The sequence below is a fragment of the Myotis myotis genome, unplaced genomic scaffold (genome assembly GCF_014108235.1).
Source record: "Myotis myotis isolate mMyoMyo1 unplaced genomic scaffold, mMyoMyo1.p scaffold_m19_p_12, whole genome shotgun sequence".
Taxonomy (NCBI): Eukaryota; Metazoa; Chordata; class Mammalia; order Chiroptera; family Vespertilionidae; genus Myotis; species Myotis myotis.
In genome coordinates this window covers 15,802,421-15,825,563 of record NW_023416316.1, presented here as the reverse complement: position 1 = coordinate 15,825,563, position 23,143 = coordinate 15,802,421, and the positions used below count along the sequence as shown (strand labels likewise).

General features: G+C 37.4%; 1 protein-coding gene across 2 annotated transcripts in view; it reads left to right on the top strand.

Annotated features, from left to right (window-relative positions):
• The window catches only part of HSDL2 (hydroxysteroid dehydrogenase like 2), a 55,201-nt gene extending 35,936 nt beyond the window's left edge, over window positions 1-19,265 (top strand). For both annotated transcript variants that reach the window (XM_036330000.1, XM_036329999.1), the window contains exons 7-11: window positions 4,975-5,169; window positions 6,926-6,997; window positions 8,649-8,795; window positions 11,182-11,310; window positions 18,642-19,265. In XM_036330000.1, the coding sequence (XP_036185893.1) occupies window positions 4,975-5,169; window positions 6,926-6,997; window positions 8,649-8,795; window positions 11,182-11,310; window positions 18,642-18,754 (656 nt within the window). In that variant the 3' untranslated portion in view covers window positions 18,755-19,265. The remainder of the gene's footprint in view (window positions 1-4,974; window positions 5,170-6,925; window positions 6,998-8,648; window positions 8,796-11,181; window positions 11,311-18,641) is intronic.
• The last annotated feature ends 3,878 nt before the right edge of the window (window positions 19,266-23,143 follow it).

Genomic DNA, 23,143 nt, shown 5'->3' with positions numbered 1-23,143 from the left:
CCTTTTCCACATGCGCCTCCGTACCTCTGCACTTTACTTTCGCACCTCCTCTGAGTCTCAGTGTGCTTTTCTTTTTCCTTCTAGTTGTAGAATTTCCACTCAGCCAGCCTTCCTGTGGTTCTGGATGATGTCTGTTTTGTCTTTTAGCTGTAGTTTTGAAGTGGTTGTGCGAGGCAGCAATTTCAGGTGTTTACCTATGTTGCCATCTTGGTTTCTCTAAAATATTTTTAATCCTCGTTAGTTTCTTATATTCTTACTACCTTTGTCTTTTTCCACTATAATAAGCTGACCTATCTGTTACTTTCACATGTATTCTGAGCTCACAGTGTGCCTAGACCCCCTTGAGGTGACAAGAACCTACATATGGCTGGACTTTGTATGCAGCTTTAGAATTCATGTACGGCATTGTTTTATTTATTTTCATCACTCCACAAATACCTATTGGACAGTTACCATGGAGTGCACACTGTGTAGGGTACTGGGATACTTTTTTGGCCTTTTCATCTAGTAGATGACTAAGTTGGTAGGAATTGACTGTTAAAAGCACATTTAATCTAATATTTTTATGAGGTACTGTAGCCGTACAGCTACTCTTGCACTGAACCGCCACATATGGCAGTGTGAAACGTAGCAGAATTCTAGCTTAGGAACAGATGAAGGGTTTCTTTTCATCTTTGCTTCCCATCTGCTGTGCAGTAGGTGAAGGGATTTCCTCAGCTCCAACCCGTTGGGAGAGGTCTAATGGTATTGAAGCTGAGGAAACAAGGGACTGTGGGTAGGAATTTATGGAACACAGGGGCATGAAGCTGATGTAACTTAGGAAAAGAAAGCTTTCGCAGCCAGCTCTCTAGTCACCATCTTTCTTCTAAGGCAGTGGTTCTCAACCTTCCGAATGCCACTACCCTTTAATACAGTTCCTCATGTTGTGGTGACCCCCAATTTCATTGTTACAAATTGAACATAATTAAAGCATAGTGATTAATCACGAAAACAATATGTAATTATATATGTGTTTTCCGATGGTCTTAGACAACCCTGTGAAAGATTGAGAACTGCTGTTCTAAGGATTCCAAGAATCGATTGTTAAAAATTTCTTTGTTTTGTAATTTGACCAAGACTCCTTTTCTTACTACCCCATTGTGGGATCAGAACCATGTTTTATTGCTTCTTTGTATCTCTTATGTTTCTGTGTCAGACACAGTTCTTTTAAGATTTCCTGGAGAGTAATATTCTTTGCAATGGGGTAAAAGGTGAAAGTGAAAAAAAGTGCTTCTACAACATTTTCAAACTACATGTCAAGACTCATTGGTGAGTCATGAAATCTATTTAGTGAGGCATAAAATCAATTTAGTGAATTGTGAAATTGATATAGTAAGCAGCAGCCAACATTTTTTGTTGTTTTGTTTTATTTCTAATGGAATCAAATAGAAAATATTAGAGAGTACTGCATACAGTAAGGGTCAGTATTATTTCATAAACTTTTGTTTCCTATATAAATGTCATATATGAATAAAATATGTTAGTGTGTATGTGTATGTATTTATATTCTTTTTTAAAAAATATATTTTATTGATTTTTTACAGAGAGGAAGGGGAGAGTGGCAGAGTGCCAGAAACATGAGAGTGAAACATTGATCAGCTGCCTCCTGCACACTCCCCACTGGGGATGTGCCCGCAACCAAGGTACATGCCCTTGACCGGAATCGAACCTGGGACCCTTCAGTTCGCAGGCCACCGCTCTATCCACTGAGCCAAACCGGTCAGGGCGTATTTATATTCTTAGTTATGTCAGTAAAAAGTGTTACTTATTGTGGATCACAGTCAAAGACTTTAAAAGTTTACGCTTTACTGTGACTCTTTTTCTACTTCCTTTTCTTCTCAACCTCCTCCCACATCAAACATTGCTATTACTAAAGTTAAAAGATAGTGAGATTCAGGCAGTTAGTTAGAAAGGAAGGGCTCCAAGATAACAGAAGTCCTAACATCATATTTTCCCTCTTTGTACTCCTGGTATGTAACTTTCTATTCATTAATCTTCCAAACATTTTTATATTCCAGGCACAGTGCTCCATACTATTTATTCATTACTCATATAATTTATTAAGTGTCTACTCTGTACAAGGCATTAGGAGGTACTATGATGCAGTCCTTACCTTCAAAAAGTGTTACTATTTATTGTGAAAGATGAAAGATTTTGTTGCCATCGCACTTTGTTCTTCCTTCACTGCCTCCACTCTCCGAATCTTTAGTTTTTTTGGGCTCCAGGGTAACAAAGTTAGAAAAGGCCTTGTCTGACTGTAAAAATTTTATATTTTATTTATCCAACATATATTGATTGAGCATCTATTCTAGTTGCTTAAGATGTATTATAGGACAAAACAGACAAGAATCTGTTGGAGTTAGTAAGGAGAATGAGGCAAGGTGTTCCTGACAGAGGGGACCCATTCCAGCAGGGAACAAGAAAGGCTGTAGAGTGGGAAAATGATGTGTTGGTGGAACTACAAGGAGTTTGATCTGGTGTCTGTGTGATAGGGTGTAGGCTTTTTATTTCCCACAGACCTTGAGCAACTGTAATGCTCAGATTGATTGGAATGTTGAGTGGGTGTGAGGTGGTGGGGGAAGGTGAATGAACTAGGTCCCAGGTCTTGATTGCCAAGTTTAGGAGCTTGAATTTTAATCTATATTCAGTAGAAAACCACTTTAGAATTTTAGAAGCAGGAGAGATATAATAAGCAGTGGGAAAACAGGAGCAGTGGACTGATATGGTTGTTGAGGTTGAAGAAGTTTAATTTGGCATCTGAATATAGAATGGCTTGTAAGAATGGAGAGAGGAGCCAGGAAAGCTAGCTAGAATACAGCATTATCTATAATTGAGGCAATGAAAATGGATTTTAGAGGGTGTCCAAGGTGCTGGCTACTTCTTAGGTCTCTATTAAAAATAAAAAAAAAAACCCTAGCCAGTTTGGCTCAGTGGATGGAGTGTCAGCCTGGGGACTGAAGGGTCCCAGGTTCGATTACGGTCAAGGGCACGTACCTCGGTTGCAAGCTCCCCGCCCTGATCAGGGGCATGCGGGAGGCAACCAATCAATGTGTCTCTCTCACATCGGTGTTTCTCTCAGTCTCTCCCTCTCCCTTCCACTCTCTCTAAAAATCAATGGAAAAAATATCCTCAGGTGAGGATTTAAAAAATAAAAAAATGATTCCTCATCCTAGACTGTATAGAGTGGCTCTCTTTCTATGTCTGCTAGAAGCTGAATAATCTCCCAACATTACTGCCCTTTAAGGAAAAGGAGATTTACTGCACTTAATGAAATGGATACAGTGTAACATTTATTATCAATAATCAAAGCAGTGTCCTGGTCCACTCGCTGTTTGTCCTCTCTGGCTCGGTGTGCCTTCTCTACACCAGCTACATGAGCCCTTCTGGGTCTAGATCTTTGCCCACACCAAATTCAACAAATCCAGAGATCAGTGAGCAGGCCCCCAACGAGGTCACCTTTAAAAATACAACTTTTTTCTTTTTATAAAATCCACTTCATAGTTTCTGCTGAAATGAAAGGTGGGAGGAGAGGAGTTACGAGGGTTGCTATTCAAAATGTCTACTGCTTCTTACCTCTTGACTGGCCAGAACAACTGTGGTAGAAGAAGAAGGTCCACCTGGGATAGATTTCATGTGGGTTGGGTGAAGAGTCTGGGAATGCAGCTACTGATCTTGGTGCTGACCACAGAGAGGAAGATAAAAGTATCACAACAGCTGCAGCCCTCTATCACCCGGACCACATTGCAGATGGACGTGGGAACTCAGCTAACCAGGGAGGCCAAGGTGACAAGGTGGCAACTGGCTTCTCTGGTGCTAGAAACCAAAACTAGGTGTGTGTTTTTCACAAGGACCTACTTTCCAACTTGTTCTCATGGCAGTTTTTACCATATTTCATTGATTCTGAGATGTCCAGGCTTCGACATTTTTACATCTTTGATATCGGAATGCTCTTACAATTGATGATATATCATAGTTTAATTGGGAGGGGTTTTTTTTCTTAGTGGTACACTTTATAAGTCATATCTTTGCTTCATTGAATACGCCCAAGAATATATGTGTGTGCTTGGTAGGGGCCAGTAGGTGTTAAAGAGGTGAGAGAAGCTCTTTCCCCAGAGAAGGAGGACTCAAAGGCAATGCTGATGTTTTAAACCTGATATGTGCAGCATATATTTATGTGAAAGGAAATCTTCCATTGATTTTAAGACTCTTGTTACTGTCTGTTCTGAGCAAGCTGTAACCAGAAGAATCAATCCGAAGCTACTAGATACTTTCCCAGTTATTCCTTAATTAGATTCAAATTGTAGGGTCACCTTTAGGAATCTTGTGATCCAAGGTTTATCAGCTTTCATTACAGATATTGCTTATTTTCCTTTCCAAAAATCATCACTGAATTTTATGTGGTGGATCTTATCGTTAACTTGTACTTATTAAGTGCTTATGGTGTGCTTGTCATTGTTTTAGGCATTGGGCATACAGTGATGAAAAATAAAAACAAAGTCGCCATATTCTAGTAGAGAGGAAAGAGAGACAACCAACTTAAGAAAGGAGCTCCATATTTAGAAACAAGAAACTGAGGCCCAAAGATGGTAGTGGCTTGCCAAAAAATAGCATAGTTGGCATAAAAATCTCACCTTACAGCTCAGTGCTCTTTCTATTATACCTTACTGGCTTCTTGAATCTCAAGAATGGTATGCAAATTCTTAAGTATTCTGAATCAGAAAAATCTAATTGACTTTTGCTGTGAGTCTCATGAAGAAGTTCTATATAAGGCAGTATTGTGAAGAGCAAGGAACATATGTTTTCTATCCAGTTATGCCATTTAGCAAATGCTTCAAGCTCTCTGGACCTTGTTTTCATCACCTGATAAATTAATTGTCTTGCTGTCGCTTCCTACTGTTTGATTTGGAGTTATGGATGCGTATGTTTTCTCTGCAGCCATACACACGGCTGCTATGGATATGCTGGGAGGATCCGGTATTGAAAGCCAATGTAGAAAAGTTGACATCATTGCAGATGCTGCGTATTCCATTTTCAAAAAGCCTAAAAGTTTTACTGGCAACTTTATTATTGATGAAAATATCTTAAAAGAAGAAGGAATAAAAGATTTTGATGTCTATGCAATTAAACCAGGTAATGCTTATTATTTTTAAATATAGTGATGCATTTCCCCACATTTTCTGCAAGGAATACACATCTCTTTTGTGTGTGTGGTTTTGTGATTATAAAATTAATATGCTCTTTTAAAAGCTGTCTTCCCAATAAAAGGAAAACCCCATACCAACACATCTTAAAGAAGAAAGGAAAAATAGAAGTGAGTTAAGGGATATACAGATGCAGAAGGTCACATCAACTATTAATCATTTCCAAATCTTAAAACCAAATATGAAAATTAGTTTTAAAGTTGATCTTAAAATCACAGAGTAAAGATTTTATTCAAGAATACAGTAACAGAAGATACAGCAGTGTGTTTTTTTTCACAAAAACTTCTTAAGATTATGGGCTTTTTCTAAAAGTTTATCTCTGAGGTGCAGTCTCTTAGAGTAGCTTAAGGGTAAATGGTGAAGGGGAGTGAGCAGAGTCTGTGCCATGTACAAGGGTGTGATGTGAGAAGTTCTCAGCAGTCCCCTTGTTCACAAGTCATTCTTCCTCTCTGAAATTGCAGATGATGATCATAATGATAATGCATTTTACTTTATGTATAAATTATAACACACACTAAATAATAGACATTTAATACATGTTATATTTAGCTTATTTGTGCTAAAGTATATTTTAAATATTATTCATTAGGTTGAATGTTTATATTTGTATCATCCCTGTTTCTTCAGTTTGAACAGAATCTATTTAAATAGCTCTTCACAGTTTTACAAAGCACTTTTATATACATTGTCTAGCTAATCTCATAGCAATCCTGGGAAGGAGGCAATATCGTTTAGGGGGTAAGAACATGGAGTTTGGGAAAAGACAACTCAGGTTCAGATCCCAATTCAGCTGCACGTTAGGTGAGTCACCACTTTCTCTGAGCTTCACTTTCCTTACTGGTAAAATACTGTAATGATACCTTCCATACAGGGTTTTGGTCAGAACAAAATGCAATAATGTATATAATGTGCTTGGCACAGTGCCTGGCATATGCTGCAATCACTGTATTCAGGAGTTAATATTTACAGTAGAAAAACAGGTCCAAAGAGATTATTAAGCTTTTGTCTAGGAGTATCAGCTAGTAAGTGGCAGAACCTGAATCTGATCCAGGGCTTCTGGGGCCTGGTATAGTGTAATTATCACTTCAGGTATTAAAGATATAGTGTCTTTATACACAACATTTTAAATTTGATTTAAATTAAAAACCCTATTTTAGATTTGAGAGTGTTGAGAACTTAATATGATTAGGTACTGTGGTAAGTGTTAGGATATAACAAACCCAATGCATTCCTACCATCCAGTTTTGTTTTGTTTTTGATCTTCTGAGAGGGAGGAGCAGACATACAGAGACAAAGATGGGGACAAGTCCTTTTTTACTGAGGAATTCCCTTCTCTTAGGGGGCCAGGTAGGAAACGAGTCTTAAGCACCTTGGAGGGATGTAGCCATAAGGGTTTCATGGATAGATGAGAAGGGGGCAAAGGCTCCTGGGAGAGCAGTTAAGGGCTTAATATGTGACTCTTCGGTTAGATCTTAGGGATGAAATTTGCCATAGGAAAGGAGGATAACTGGGTTATGGGGAAAGTATTTTAGCTTAGTGGTGAGGTAGTTTAACAGTTCTCATGGGGGTCTTTGCATTGCACCATTTAAATAAAAACAGATACAATGTATATTAAACAGGTGTTAAAATCTTAATTTATTGAAGTTCTTACAGTAACCTGATTATTTTGGGGGTCATTTTTTCAGGCCATCCTTTGTTACCAGATTTCTTCTTAGATGAATACCCGGATACAGTTACCAAGAAAATGGAATCACATGGTAAGATATAGACCATATTTTATGTAGGAAAATAAAGATACTTACATATTTTTTCCAAAATAGAGAATTGGACATTTCTGTCTTCTGCTGGTGCTGTGTACAGGGCTGACATGGGGCCTTCTGTTACCTCCTCTGCTTAAAAACTACACTTTTCAGCATGCTGAGATGCCAAGGTCCTTCCCTTCCTCATCTTTATTGGTCGTGCTTTGGGTGGCGTGTTCTTCCCAGGATGAATCACCAGTAGGACCTCACCTTCTGTCTGCTTCTCTGGTATTTGGGAGCTGTGAAATTGGATTGAAATATGGGGGCACCCTGGCCTGTGTGGCTCAATTGATTAGAGCATAGTCTTATACACCAAAAGGTAGTGTGTTTGATTCCTGGCCAGGGCACATCCCCAGGTTTCAGGTTCCATCCCCAGTTGGGGTGTGTGTGGGAGGCGACCAATAGATGTTTCTCTCACTCTTTCGTTCTCTCCCTCTCAAACTCAATAAATAACTTTTAAAAATTAAAAAGATAGCCACTTTAAAAAGAAGAAGAAATGTGGAGATTTCTTGAAATCAGTATTATAAAACTGAGGGATAGATTTTAGTATAAGATCAGAGTCTGATGAGAACCTTTCTTCTTTGTTCAGGTGAGCAGAGCTATTCTTCCATTGATATCTTTTATGAAGTGTGAAGCACAGGCAGTCCTGTGTTTCTGAGGCTGACTTCATCTACCTTAGAGTTATTGACCTTTCTTCCTAGATTCTGACAGTAAATGGTGTGTCAGTCTAGGTGATGTTTAGTATTTGTCTTTTTTGGGGGGGGGGGTACATTTAAAAATATATATATATATATATATTATTTCAGAGAGGAAGGGAAAGGGAGGGAGGGAGGGAGGGAGAGAGAGAGAGAGAGAGAGAGAGAGAGAGAGAGAGAGAGAGAGAGAGAGAAAGAAAGAAACAGAAAGAGAATCATTGATTGACTGCCTCCTGCATGATCCAGGATCTAGCCTGCAACACGTGAGCATATGCCCTGACCGGGAGTCCTTAACTGTGACCTCCTGGTTCATAGGTTGACACTCAACCACTGAGCTGCCGCAGCCGAGCTTGTACATTTTTATATTTATTTAGTGTGAAATTAGGAGAAGCTGTGTTGGGGCTGCTAGCTGTATGTTTGTTTGCTTTAAGTAATTGAGATGCTCTAAATATATCTTTCCATTAAAGCTTACGTAGTTGTGTCTACTGACTCTACTGACTATGATCTCCAATTCAGCTCCACTAAGTACACAGTTGGTATCTCCATCTTTCTGACTCTGGTGTGTTCTTTTTTCATTTGGTTTTAGAATTCAGAGTGGATAATAAAGGAGTGATTAATTAATACCCCCTAAAATTCCAATAGTTTGTTTAGGCCCATTTATTATAAGTGCCGTATGCTTTTGCTCTTTTTAAATCTAACCTGAGAATCAGTCTTTTACTTGGAGAGTAAAAATTGATGTGTTTGGCTGTTATTTCGTTATTTTGATTTATGCTTTCAGATGCCACTGAATATATTTAAGGTCACTTTGGTCAAACAGGTATAATTGGTAGCAAGTTTATTCTGTTAATTAATTTTGTGTGTGGCCTTATCTTGCCTAGCCTTTATAGCCATTTTCATCAACAATTATTTTGCAGGTGCTGGTACAAAGTTGAAAGAAGAGCAGCAGCCACCATCAAAACCACCTTCTGGAGCTGTAAAAGAAACGTTTAGAATCGTTAAGGCCTCTCTCAGCGATGACCTTGTCAAAGCCACTCAAGCAGTTTATCAGTTTGAACTCTCGGGTAAGGATTACGCTGGTTATCTGAGTGTTTCAGGAAACAAAGGAGGATATTTCCCTTGGACAAAAATCAGCCTCCAGGAATCCCCTATCTAGCTGACTGTATGGAGAACCCTTACCCTAGAATGTAGCCATTTCAAAATAACCAATAACTACTGATACGTATTTTTAAGTTAACGTCAGTGTATATGGGCATATATAAAATAAAATGTTGTTACAAATACTTTCACTGTTAAGTAATTGAGAGGAATCCTACTTAGAAGGGCATGTGGATCAAGACAGGTGGTGTAGTACAATAATTTATTATCCACCGTGAGTGCTTGCCATTTGTATTTTTGAGATGATTCAAGTCAGTCTGAATGTAGTCAGCTTTTTAAAACCTCAATATTTTTCTTCTCAATATAGTATTAACATGGTAATGACAGTTTTAAGACTAGCTACTTCATTCCTACTGTATGGAAACTGACATTATCAGTTCTTTTATTTTTTTCTCTCCTCTATTTTATCTTAATTAATCTGTACCTTCCTGGTTTTACTTGCTTTTCTTTGTTTTTGTTTTTTAAAAATATATTTCTATTGATTTCAGAAAGGAAGGGAGAGAGAGATAAAAATATTAATGATGAGAGAGAATCATTGATCGATTGAGCCTGCATGCAACCCGGGCATGTGCCCTGACTGGGAATTGAACCGTGACCTACTGATTCATTGGTTGACATTCAACCACTGAGCCACACCAGCCGAGCTTTCCTTCTTTTTCTGTCCTTAGAACCCACGTCCATTGATTCAGTCACTCTCTTGCCTATATCCTAAACTTCTGGACCTCTTTACTTATGTCACAATCTGCCAAAAACTTAGTCCTGACTGAATCAAACTATCTGGCTGCCCCATAGTTGCATCTAGACTGCTAAATCTGCTGGAGAAACAAAAAAAATAAAAATAAAAAATCACACCACCAGTGGATCTGTACCAGTAGAGATTCATCATTGTCCCTCCTCTACTGGGGTCTAAGCAGCACCTCAGAATTCTGTGTTTCTGTGATAGCTTACTACCTCATTTTCCACAGTGACTATTTTAAACCTCAGTGTCCCTCAGATCTTCCATCTCTCCCTTCACCACTTCCCTGCCAGTTTCAATGGATAATTCCATCTCCTCTTTTACAGAGATAATATAAGCCTACAGATAAATTGCTTCAGCTTCCTTTCATCTGATATTAAATTAACCATTATAGGCATCATCCTCTCTTCTCCTCCCAATGGAATAGAGCTCAACTCTAGATCAGTGCATCTGAAGCTTTAAAATTCATGCTAATTACCTGGTTTCAGGCTACAATGCAGTAGGCAGGTCTGAGGTGGGATCTGAATTCTGCATTTCTGACAGTTGATGACAGTATTCAGTCCATGGATCCCACTTTGAGTAGCAAAGTTCTAGATTCCGTTTCCTCTGGCTTCCTCAGAGACTTTGTGCTATTAATTGTGCCCTCTCTTCCACCTGTTCATCCTGCAGCCTCCTTCCCAAATGTATTTTAACGTTCTCAGTCTGTTCTATTATTTTAAACACAATAAGTAAAACTTGTTTTCATCTGCGATTCATTCTGCGGTGGTATCATTTTTCTTCATTCCCTGAATTTGTTTTCACCAGGGTCCTTGGTGGCTTCTGTGTCACCAGTGGGCATTTGTCATTCTTACCTTGTCATAACTCTGGAGTATTTGATGGTGTTGGCCACTGTTTCCTTCTGGAAATCCTCCCTTTTCTTGGCTTCTTTGACAAGAGCTTTCCTTCTCTATCTGTATTCATGCCTTCTCGGTATCCTGTGCCAGATGCTTCTCCTTTGTCCTTCAAGGACGCTCTTCAGATCACTGTCTTAGCACTCCACAGGCTTTCACTAGGAACCTCCAGCGACTCACAAGACTTCAATGACCATATGAATAGACTACTTATATGTCTATATTTCCAATCTAGTAAGACTTCATTTGACATATTCACTTGGCTAGCACAAAGGTGCCTCAGTTTGAAAATATCCAAAGCAACTCACCATTCCCAATGCCAATATCCACTCTCTATCTTCTGATCCTACTATATTTTTTTTAGTTTCTTACCTAGCTAGTTCTTACTTACCTTTAAAAATCTCAGTTCCAGTTGGGATTTCCTGGCTCCACATCACCATCCAATTCCTCTTTTGCAAGAACTGGCTTATGCAGAGTCTTCAAAGCCTAGCCTAATGCCAGGTACAAAATAAGTATTTAATAAATATTTGCTGAAAATGATAGAGTCCTTGGGATTTTAGCCTGGGAAGAAGCAGTATATAAGATTATTGTAATTGTAATGTTATTAAGTTGAAGAAGAACAGGGCTTCTTTGGCATTTATTTCTATATCTTTACCTTCCGTGTAGGTGAAGATGGTGGAACATGGTTTCTTGATCTTAAAAACAAGGGTGGGGATGCCGGATATGGAGAGCCATCTGATCAGGCAGATGTGGTGATGAATATGTCTACTGATGATTTTGTAAAAATGTTTTCAGGTGAGTTTTTAATTTCCTCAATTTATCAATAAATTTATCAATAAATCAACAAACAACAAGTACATTGTTAGTGGGATTGCAGATTGGTGCAGCCGCTATGGAAAACAGTACAGAGGTTCCTAAAAAAAATTAAAAATAGAACTACCTATGACCCAACAATTTTGTTTCTGGGTATTTATCAGAAGAAATCTAAAACACACATTCGAAAAGATATATGCACTTGTATGTCATTGCAGCATTATTTACAGTATTTAAGATATGAAAGCAACCTGAGTGTCCATCACCGGACAAGTAGAGAAAGAAGATACGTATATGTATATGTATATGTATAATGGAATATTACTGGGTCAGAAAGAATGAAATCTTACCATTTGCAACAAGATGGATGAAACTAGAATATTATGCTAAGTGAAATAAGTCAGAGAAAGACAAATACTGTATTATTTCACTTATATGTGGGATCTAAAGAACAAAATAAATGAACAAACAAAACAGAAACTGACTCATAGATACAGAGAAAAAAACTGATGGTTGCCAGATTGGGGTGGGGGGTTAGAGGGCAGGGTGAAAAAGGTGGCGGGATTAAGAAATACAAATTACATAGTTACAAAATAGTCATGGGGGTGTAAAACACAACATAGGGAAGATAATATTGTAATAACTTTGTATGGTTCCAAATGGGTACTAGACTTATTGAGGGGACCACTTCATAAATTATATAAATGTCTAACTACTATGCTGTATATCTGAAACTAATATAAAATAATATTGAATGTCAACTGTAATTTAAAAACAAAAAAGAGCACATCTTGGGAAGTAACTACTGTTACTTCTACTGTCCCTTCTACTTGAAGCAACAAACGGGGAGTAGATGCCAGAATTTCCTTTTTGTATGACTGATAATAAGATAATGTTGGGGACAGAGAGTGAGTTCAAAAGGACTCCTAGGTGGGCTTTATTTCTACTAGTTGGACTAAGATATCATTTCCAATAACACCTGCGTCACCAGAGATGCAGGACTCAGCTGCAGCTCATTTATTGAAAGTAAAGTCATGCCTCAATCTTGCCAGCTATTATTGAAGAAAATAGCCACCCTCTCCCGTGGCTCAGGGACCCTGCTTTCTGTGGCATCCCTAACCAAGAGAACCTTTTGCGTAGTTTCCTGTTCTGCCCATGTGCCAGAAACATTTTTAGGGTAATTTTTAAATTTTTTTCTACTCTTAGAACACTACTCCAAATGGTAAGTCATTTATTTCTGTATTTATTAGAAGCAGCATTAACATTATAACAGTCTAATCTAAAGATTCTTTCATTTAATAAATTATTATTAATTCTTCCGTTTTAATCTTCATAAATTAAAGATCATAGTGCATTCTGTAGGTCTTGCCTTCCAATTCTAATCCAGGATGCTCTATACACTGAGCCAAACAGGCTAGGGCTCTTTTTCACTTTTTTGATGATATATTTTGAAACACAAAAGTTTTTCATTTTGATGAAGACCACTTTATCTGTTTTTTTATCTTTTGATACTTGTGCTTCTGCTATCAGATCTAAGAATCCTTTATCAAATCCAAGTTTTGATAATTTACCCTTATGTTTCCCCCTATGAATATTTAATTTTAGCTCTTATAATTAGGCCTTTGACCAATTTTGAGTTAATTTCGTATATGGTGTAAGGTAGGAGTCCACCGTCATTTGTTCGCATGTGGCTATTCATTTGTCCCAGTACCATTTGTTTAATAGGTTATTTTTTCTCCATTGAATGGTCTTGGCAACCTTGTTACAGAGCAGTTGACCATAGATATATGGATTTAATTAAACCCATATATATAAGGGTATAGTTAAACATAAAATTACCATAGGATCCAACATTTCCCCTTCTAGATATATACTCAGAAGAAATGAAAACAGATACTCAAACAAATACACATATACATATGTTCATAGCAGCACTGCGCAATAGCCAAAAGGTGAAAATAACTCAAGTGCCCACCAACAGATGAATGGATAAATGAATTATAATATATAAATAAATTATTGTATAAAACTAGAGGCCCGGTACACAGATTTGTGCACTGGTGTGGTCCTCTCATAATCCGGGACCCTTGGGGGATGTCGGACTGCCAGTTTTGGCCCAATCCCCAGCCTGGCCAGTGGGCAAAGTGGCCAAGGAGGAGCCAGAGCCTGAGCTGGGCACCGTGCCACTCCAGCTCATCCGGGCCCCGCTGCGCCTGCTGCCACCTCTGCTGCCACTGCTCAGTAGCACTGCTGCGGAGGTGGGAGAGGCTTGCGCCACTGCAGCTGCGCTCGCCAACCGTGAGCCTGGCATCTGGCGCCCGTTGGTCAGCTGAGCGGTGCTCCCACTGTGGGACCGCACTGACCACCAGGGGGCAGCTCCTGCATTGAGCATCTGCCCCCTAGTGGTCAGTGTGCATCATAGCGACCAGTTGACTGATCGTTTGGTCACTTAGGCTTTTATATATAGAGATGAACTATTCAGCCATAAAAATAAATGAAGTACTATTTCCTAGTACAATTTGGGTTAAAAACATGTTAAGTGAAAGAAGCCAGACACAAAAGATCACATATTGTATAAATCCATTTACATGAAACATTAGAATATGTAAATCCATAGAAAGCTGATTGGTGGTTGCCAGGGCCTAAAGGGAGGGGGAGCTGCTAATGCATAAAGGGTACAGGGTTTCCTTTTGGAGTAATAAAGTGCTTGGGGACTAGATAGAGGTGGTGGTTATACAACATTGTAGCTATACTTAAATGATATGAATTGTTCACTTTAAAATGGTTAATTTTATAAAAAATAAATAAAATGGCTTATTTTATGTCATGCAAATAACACCTCAATTTTAAAAGGTATATATATATATAAAAAGTGTTTTGGGCCTTTCCCCCTTCCACTCTTGAGAGGTAATTTGTCTTCAGGTCTTTTTGGTATTCCTTTCTATATTTAACCACATTTTTCAATGTTTTCATATTTCTCAATGTTCTATTTATAGTATTTATACTATTTTCTTTAGATTCACTAAAGAGTGATAGGTAAGATTTAAATTCTTTTATAGCATCTTGATTCTGCTTCACCTCCCTCTTATTCTCCCAATTTAATTATTTTATAACTTTTGCTAATACTCTGTGTTTAAATAATGATTATTCTGGCATAGTTTGCTGCTGAGTCAAATAGTATATTATTATTATGTTTCCCATAAGAAAGAACTTTTATTTTTCCTGGTCATAAATAATTGCCCTATTTCTTCCCCATTAAAATACTGATAAAGAAACTAAGCAAAATTCTCCCATACTTTTCTCACAGCCTCTTGATACGACTTCTACTCTGCCAAAGTGTCAGATTACCTGTCAGTCTACTTTTTTTCCTGGAATCCTTTGTCTTCTTGTTAAATTCTGAACAGGTACCTCATTATAATAGCCTGCTACACAGCTGTGATTCTAGCTAGAAGTTTCTTTAACTCTCTCCTGCATTGAATCTCCTATTTCTGTATCCCATGTCTTCTCTCTTGGTTTGCATCCTCATTTTGGTGTCACAGATTCTCCAGTAGCTTCATGAGAAAGGATACAAAAGAGGTCATTTTAATAAGTGTCTAAAACTACTTGTATTCTACCAATTCATTGTTTGTCTGGGTAGAGATTTCTGGGTCGAAATTAACTTTCAGAATTTTGAAAGCATTGCTTCATCTGCTTAGATTACCATTGAGAATTTGATACTATTCTTCTTTTTAATCTTTTGTTTCTACTCCTCCCTTTCTGAAAGCTTTAGAATCAAAATGATCTTTCTCTGTAGTGCTCTGAAATTTCACAATGATATAAGGTGGTGTGGTCTTTTTTTCTTTCATTTTCCTGGGTATTTGATGGGCCTCTTGGGAATGTATCTTACGTTATTTCTTTGATAGTTCTCTTGGTTTTCTTAGTTCTCACATTTTGGAGAAAACATTAGCTCTCTGGTTTAGTCATTTTATTTTTAAGAGATTGGCTCACCTTATTAATTTATTTTGTTTTGTTTTGTTTTGCTAATCCTCACCCGAGGATATTTTTCCACTGATTTTTAGGGAGAGGGAGAGAGAGAGGGAAAGACAGGGAGGAACATCGATGTGAGAGAAACACATCAATCGGTTGCCTCCACAGGAGCCCCAACCAGAGCCCATGCCTGGGAGGATCTTGCAACCAAGGTAAGTGCCATTGACCGGAATCGAACCTGGGACCTTTGGTCCGCAGGCCGACACTCTATCCACTGAGCCAAACCAGCCAGGGCCTTATTCTTTTTTTTTGAGTTGTATTTTTTCTTTAGTTTTTTTCTTCTATTACTTTTTTTTAATAGTAAGGAGAGACTTTATTTGAAAAGATTATTGGGGTAAGGGCCAGAGAGAGGCTTTTCCAATAGTGAGTCTCGAGACTGTTACAATAGAAAGACAAACATTAGTGTCTGTAAGTTCTGTGACCAGAGATGTGCAAGTGTCTCCTTTCTATTATATTTTTTTACTGATTTTTAGAGAGAGAGAGAGAGAGATAAAGAGAGAGAGGGCAAAACATCAATTGGCTGCCTCCTGCATGACCCCCTACCAGGGTTTGAGCTCACAAACCCCCCTCCCCAGACCTAGAATGGAATGCAACTTTCAATGCACAGGATAATGCCCAACAAATGGAGTCACATCAGCAGGGCTGTATTTTAATGTTGCCTATCAAATTTTTAATTTCCAAGAGCTCACTCTTGTGTTCTCTTTCTTTCTTCTCTTACTTCCCCCTTCTTCCTCTTCACTCTACCCAGTTTCATTCCCCTTCTTTAGTTTCTCCCCCTTCTTCTCCTTCCTCTCCCTCCCCTACCCCTTTTCATCCTGTTCTTTTTTTCTCTCCCTTCCCTGTGCTTCTCCTCTTCCCCCTTTCTCCTCCAGAATCCTGTTCTTGCTGTACTGGTGTTTTATCTTCTCTTATCAATGAGGACATGACTTACAGGATTTACTTGTTATTCATTCACTTTGTTTCAGTTTTCTTCTGTGCTACATTCTCTGTTTCCTCCAAATTGCTGTTATCTGTTTTTTGTTCTGGGGGTATTTTGTTTTTTGTCTCCTTTTGATGTCCATTCATCTTTATGGGCAAAGCTCTATAGAGCTGATTGGAACCTCTGTATGCATGAGTAGACTGGTGGGCTTATGGACTGGTGGGTTCCACAGTAGAGTGACAAGAGCAGGGAGCCAGTTTTGTGGCTGAAGGGTATCTGAATATTAGTGTTTGTAAATTCTTGGAGGGGTTGTTCTGATCCTTCAAAGAATAAAGATCTTCCAGTATCTTCCATGTAAATTAAAAATTATCCCTTAATCTATTATTTGTGAATGCAGGTATTTTAGCATCACATTTCCTTGGACTAGTGCTCAGCTCAGTTTATTCATTAAAATGAAAGAATTAGATTTGATCCTTTCTATCTATAACCAATCTATAAATGCTTTGCTACAACTCCGATTCAGAATAATTTAAAGGTATCTAGTAACTCAGTAGGTATACAATATTAACCCACACATTTTTCTACAAACAGCCTGTACATGGCCCAGTGAAAGTTTACTTATGCACCAGATACATATTGTGCCCTCTAGAGATATGACCTATATATAATTTGGCATAATATAGCCCAGAAACTATAAATGAGAATAAGTTACATAGGACTTTGAAATGCAGCATCATCATATACAAGTAGTGTGACAAACAGAAAGTCCAAATCCTCTCTGAGCCTCAGTTTCCTCATGAATTCCTCTGTGTCAGACTCTATACTAGCACTGCAATGAGAGTCCCAAATAAAAACAAAGTTTCCTCCCTTGGTGAGCTTCTATTTATTATATGTTGTTATTGGCTATAATTATGTTTTTAAGCTCACACTTTATATCCCGGCATTTCTGTAGTTAAAATCATGCTAACATACACTTTTGTGGCCATACCTATACTTTTAATGATCTTTTCTTAAGAATATTGCCCTAACCAGTTTGGCTCGGTGGATAGAGCATCGTCCTGCAGACTGAAGGGTCCCAAGTTCGATTCCGGTCAAGGGCATGTACCTTGGTTGCGGGCACATCCCCGGTGGTGGGTGTGCAGGAGGCAGCTGATCGATGTTTCTCTCTCATCGATGATTCTGGCTATCTCTCTCCCTTCCTCTCTGTAAAAAAATCAATAAAATATATATATATATTTTTTATTTTTATTTATTTATTTTTTATTATTGCTTAAAGTAATACAAAGGGTATTACATATGTGTCCATTTTTCCCTCCCCGCCCTAGACAGTCCCCTAGCCTCCCCTATCCCCCAGTGTCTTATGTCAATAAAATATATTTTTTAAAAAAGAATATTACTAGTACAGGCAGTCCTCAGGTTATGTCAGACTTGACGTACGTCGTTTCGTCGTTACGTTTCCATCTCCCATTTATTTATTAAAAAAAATTTCCGTCGTTTTGACGTATGTACTTATGTCCTTTATGGTTTTTTTAATATATTTTTTATTGATTTCAGAGAGGAAGGGAGAGGGAGAGAGAGATAGAAACATCAATGATGAGAGAGAATCACTGATCGGCTGCCTCCTGCATGCCCCCAACGGGCGATCGAGCCCGCAACCTCGGCATATGACCTGACCGGGAATCGAACCGGTGACCTCTCGGTTCCTGGGTCGACGCTCAACTGCTGAGCTACACCCGGCTGGGCAGTCCTTTATGTTTTTTATTATTTATTTACCACAAGTAAAGGTCAGGAATTGTTATCTTTCTTTTAATTTTTTTTTTACTGTTTCACTTCATTACTGCTGTGTGTGTGCTCCATGTGAGTGACATAGGTGCTTATGTAGGTGGGTTCCGACTTACGGCGAAAATCATGTTACGTTGGGTCCATAGGAACGGATCTCCGATGTAACCTGAGGACCCACTGTATATGTATTTAGATTTTTTAAAAAAAATCTAAACTTAAAATGTTAAGAGTTTATTGAACTATAATAGATTAGAACAAAAATAGATAATATTTGTTTGCCTCAATTCATTTGAGGGCCATGTATCCTTGGGAGTACTGTAACAAGTTTATAAATGCTGCATCTTCAGCTTTTTGCTATAATCTTTTACTGATTGTTGTTTTTATATTATCTTATATTATAAGATATTGTTAACATCTAACTCTATGAATTGGGATTCCCAGGATACTGATTTTAAAAATGCTGTAATAGTTCTGTTTCACAGACTTACGGAACTCCAGAATATTCTTTTCATAATGCATGTTCTTGAAGCAGTATTTCCTAAGGGTACTAATTGATGCTTTTTCCTCTCTCAATTTCTTGTTTTAGGGAAACTGAAACCAACAATGGCATTCATGTCAGGAAAATTGAAGATTAAAGGAAACATGGCGCTAGCAATCAAATTGGAGAAGCTAATGAGTCAGATGCAGGCCAAGCTGTGAAGGAAAAGAAAAAAATATGTCCATGTCCAAACTCAGAAAAGTAAACAGGCTCAATAGTTAAAATCTAATGTTTGTTTTCTTCCCTATTGTATTATAAGGATATGCGTGTCTGCCCTGGAAGAAATATAATTTCTGTATCTATAAGACTTGAAATTATAATTAAAACAGTTAGCAAAAACATAAGCTTCATTAAGTAAATTCTAAGACATTCTTTTTTTATATTTTGTGAGTTTTGCCCTCTGAGCTATAAACCATTTACCATCTTCTTCTAGGAAAAGTATTATGAGCAACCAATCAAGGTCAAGCAGTAAAGTAACATTAGCTCTTTTCAAAGCTTTTTCCCATGGAAAATATGGCCTGTCACTTCTAAAATTTTTAATTGGGGGTTGTATACCAATGAAAATCGTAATGATATTTTAGATTTTTATATGCTTACTTTAAGGAAGGTAGTCTATAATACATTTTCACAGGAATCACATAATAAACTAATAAATACTATTTTGAAGACTAATGAAACAAAAATGGAGTTTTTCATTTTGTTAACTAACTTTCCAGGTATAAGTCATCTATAGGAAAATATTAATGTAATTCAACTAATATATATCCTATTTTAAATTATGTAAAAGTGAGCTAAAATAAAATAATTTCTCCCCAGAAATATGTACTTGCTAACAATGTTTTGAAATGAGAACATTAGAATAGATGGTTGTTACAGGCTTAAATGTCTGCCCCCAAAAGTTTTGTGTTGAAGTACTAACTTCTAGTATCTCAGAATGTGACTGTTATTGGAGATAATGCCTTTAAAAGGTGATTAAATAAAAATGAGGCTTTTAGGATGGGCCCTAAACCAATCTGACTGATGTCCTTATAAGAAGGGAAATTTGGGCACAAGAGAGAGACCAGGGATGCACACAGGGAGGAAAGACCATGTGAGAACATAGTGACAAGGTGGTCATCTGCAAGTCAAGGAGAGAGGCCTCAGAAGAAACCACATCTACTGACACCTTAATCTTAGACTTCTCCAGAACTGTAAGAAATTTTTGTTGGGTTAGCCACCCAGCCTGTGGTATTTTATCCCGGCAGCTCTAGCAAACTAATACAATGGTTGGTTTGTCTTTTTTTTTTTAAAGCTAAACTTTAAAAAAGCCCTTACCTTTCATTTTAATCAGTTAAAAATACTTGCTGAGTGTAATACTTTTACTTTCTCACATTCAGCTCTCTAATATTATTGTTCTATTAAGCAACTTAGCTAATTCTGACATTTCATATAGAATCATAATGTTAAGGGGTTTAATGTGTATTTTTAAATGGGGAAACAGGATCAGAAATGGGAAAGGACTGGCCCAAGGCCAAAATTAACAAGCCCTATCCAACAAAAACTTCCCAGTCATTGGCCTTGAATAGAACTTGAAGGCTCCCCCTCCCCATCCCTGGAGCCCAGATGGATTGACTTTGAGTAGTAGCCTTACAACACCATTGACATCTCCCAGTCATTTCTAGCCACAGGAGGAGCCTGGTCATATGAGATGTTGCCATCTGGCTCCTTTTCTACTGACATTTTCTTAAGACTTCTCCCCTTTCTCTGCATTCTCCAAATGGTCTCAAAGCTTTGAGAAATAAAAAGTAGAAAATATTGTTTCATAAAAGTAAAAAATATTGTGAGGCAAAATATCTGGATTCTGGTCGATAAAACACATGAACTTGGGGGAAAAAAGTTCTTTCCACAGGACCCTACAGAGGTCATCTGTAGCCCCTTTGTGCTCATTATTAGGAAGTACTAATCAATCTGTGCGTCATCCCATGAACCAAAAGGTCACCGGTTCAATTCCTGGTTAAGGCACATACCCGGGTTGTGGGGCCTAACCCTAGTAGGGAGTGTGCAGGAGGCAGCTGATCAATGTTTCTCACGTTGATGTTTCTTTCCCTCTCCCTCTCTAAAATCAATAAAAAAATATTTTAAAAATATATAATAATAACGGTATGGAGGGAAATTTCCCTCCATACCATTCTTTATTATTATTTAGACATTATTTTGAAGATAGTTGGTTGCTAGTAATCCTGTATTTCAACAAATCCTCTTACATAATACCATGTAATCCCCTTAAGTAGAAGGGAAAAAAAAGTTTTTCCCCTTCACCTATCTTAAGTTCTTAGACTAACAAAAGATAAACAAGAGAAAAAAAGTTGGATTTATTAACGTGAACTGCATACACACACATACATTCAGACATGAGTTAGTCAAAGGGATAATTAGAACTTGAGCTCTACATATCATCTTAACAAAAGAACAATAAATTTTTAAAGAAGTAACACAAAAAGGACTTTGAGTTTCTAATGTGGCAAATTGTGTAAAGGAAAATATATGCACTGTATGGTAATAGCATGTTCAGTTTTGTAAGAAATTGCCAAACTGTCTTCCAAAGTCGCTGTACCATTTTGCATTCCCACCACCAATGAATGAGTGTTCCTGTTGCTCCACATCCTTGTCAGCATTTGGCATTGTCAGTCTTGTGGATTTTGGCCACCCTAAAGAACAGGTGTGTAGTGGTATCTTGTTAATTTGTAATTTCTTTATGACATAAAACGTTGAACATCTTTTCACATAATGACTTGCCTTTCCATATTCTTTGGTGAAGTATCTGTTCAGGGATTTGGCCCATTTTAAATAATTAGGTTGATTTTGTTTTTTTAAGAATTCTTTGTATATTTTGTAAAACAGTTGTTTGTCAGATATACATATATCTTTTTTTTATACATATATCTTTTGCAAATATTTTTCTCCTAGTCCATGACTTGTTTTCTCATTCTTTTGACATTGTCTTTTGCAGAGCAGAAGTTTTTCACTGTAATGATGTTCAGCTTATCAATCATTTCTTTCATGAATCATGCCTTGTTTTGTATCTAAAAAGTCATTGCCATACCCAAGGTCATCTAGCTTTTATCTTATTTTGTAGGTGTTTTATAGATTTTCATTTTACATTTAGATCTGTAATCCATTTTGAGTAAATTAATTCTTGTGAAAGGAGTAAAGTCTTTGCTTAGATTCTTCTTCTTTTTAATGTGACTACCTAGTTGTTCCAGTATCATTTGTTGAAAAGACTATATTTTTGCTCCTTTTTCAAAGATCAGTTGACTATATCAGTCTACTTCTGGGCTCTCTCTTCTGTCCCATTGATCTACTGTTTATCTGTTCACCAATATCACATTACTTGGTTAGTATAGCTTTATAGTTAAGTCTTGAAGTCAGGCAGTGTCAGTCCTCCAACTTTGCTCTTTTCCTTCAATATTGAGTTAGCTATTTTGTTTTTTTTTGCCTCTTCATATAAACTTTAGAATCATTTTGTTGATCCGCACAAAATAACTTGCTTGGGTTTTTATTGGCATTGTACTGAATCTGTATAACAGTTTGGGACAAATAGATGTCTTGACAATATTGAGTCTTCATATCCATTAACGTGAAATATCTCTTCATTTATTAACTTGCTCTTTGATCTTTCATTTGAACTTCATAGGTTTCCTTGTATAGAACATGTACATGTTAGATTTGTATTTAAGAATTTCATTTTTTGGCTGATAATGTAAATGGTAATGTGTCCTAAATTTCAAATTTCACTTGTTTGTTGCTGGTATATAGGAAAGTGATTGACTTTTGTATATTAACCTTGTATCCTACCACTTTGCTACAATCACTTATTAGTTCCAGGAGGGTTGTTGTTTTTTTTTGTCAATTGTTTCAAATTTTCTACAGAGACAATTATGTCATCTATGAACACACTTTTATTTTTTCCTTCCCAATCTTTATAATTTTTATTTCTTTTTCTTGTGTTATTGCATTGGCTAAAACTTCTAGTATGATATTGAAAAGGAGTAATGAGAGGGTACATCTTTGATCATGATCTTAGTGGAAAAGCTTCAAGATTCATTTACATTTTAGTAGGTGACTTCATTTCTTTTCTTAAGGCTGAATCATTTTCTATTGTATATACATACCACATTTTGTTTATCCATCCATCCATCCATCCATCCATCCAAGCATGGACATTTGGGCTGTTTCCACTTCTTGGCTATTGAGAATGCTGCTGCAGTGAACATGGGTGTGCAAATGTCTCTTCAAGTTCCTGCTTTAAGTTCTTTTGGTTCTAATTTCTCCACAGGATTACATATTTGAAATATGTAGTAAATAACTGGTGTGTTTTTTAAACAGACATCATTTTGTCAAAAATGTTTGCATAGATTTTTTTTTTTTTTAATTCAGCCTAGACCAGGAGGAATGTTGATAGAGTCAGGTGTTAAGAATTCTTTCTCCTTTGCTCAGTAGTCTCTTTCTCTGCCTCAATCATATTCTTCTCTCCCCTACCTACCTCAAGGGTAGAGGGACTGAGGTTTGTT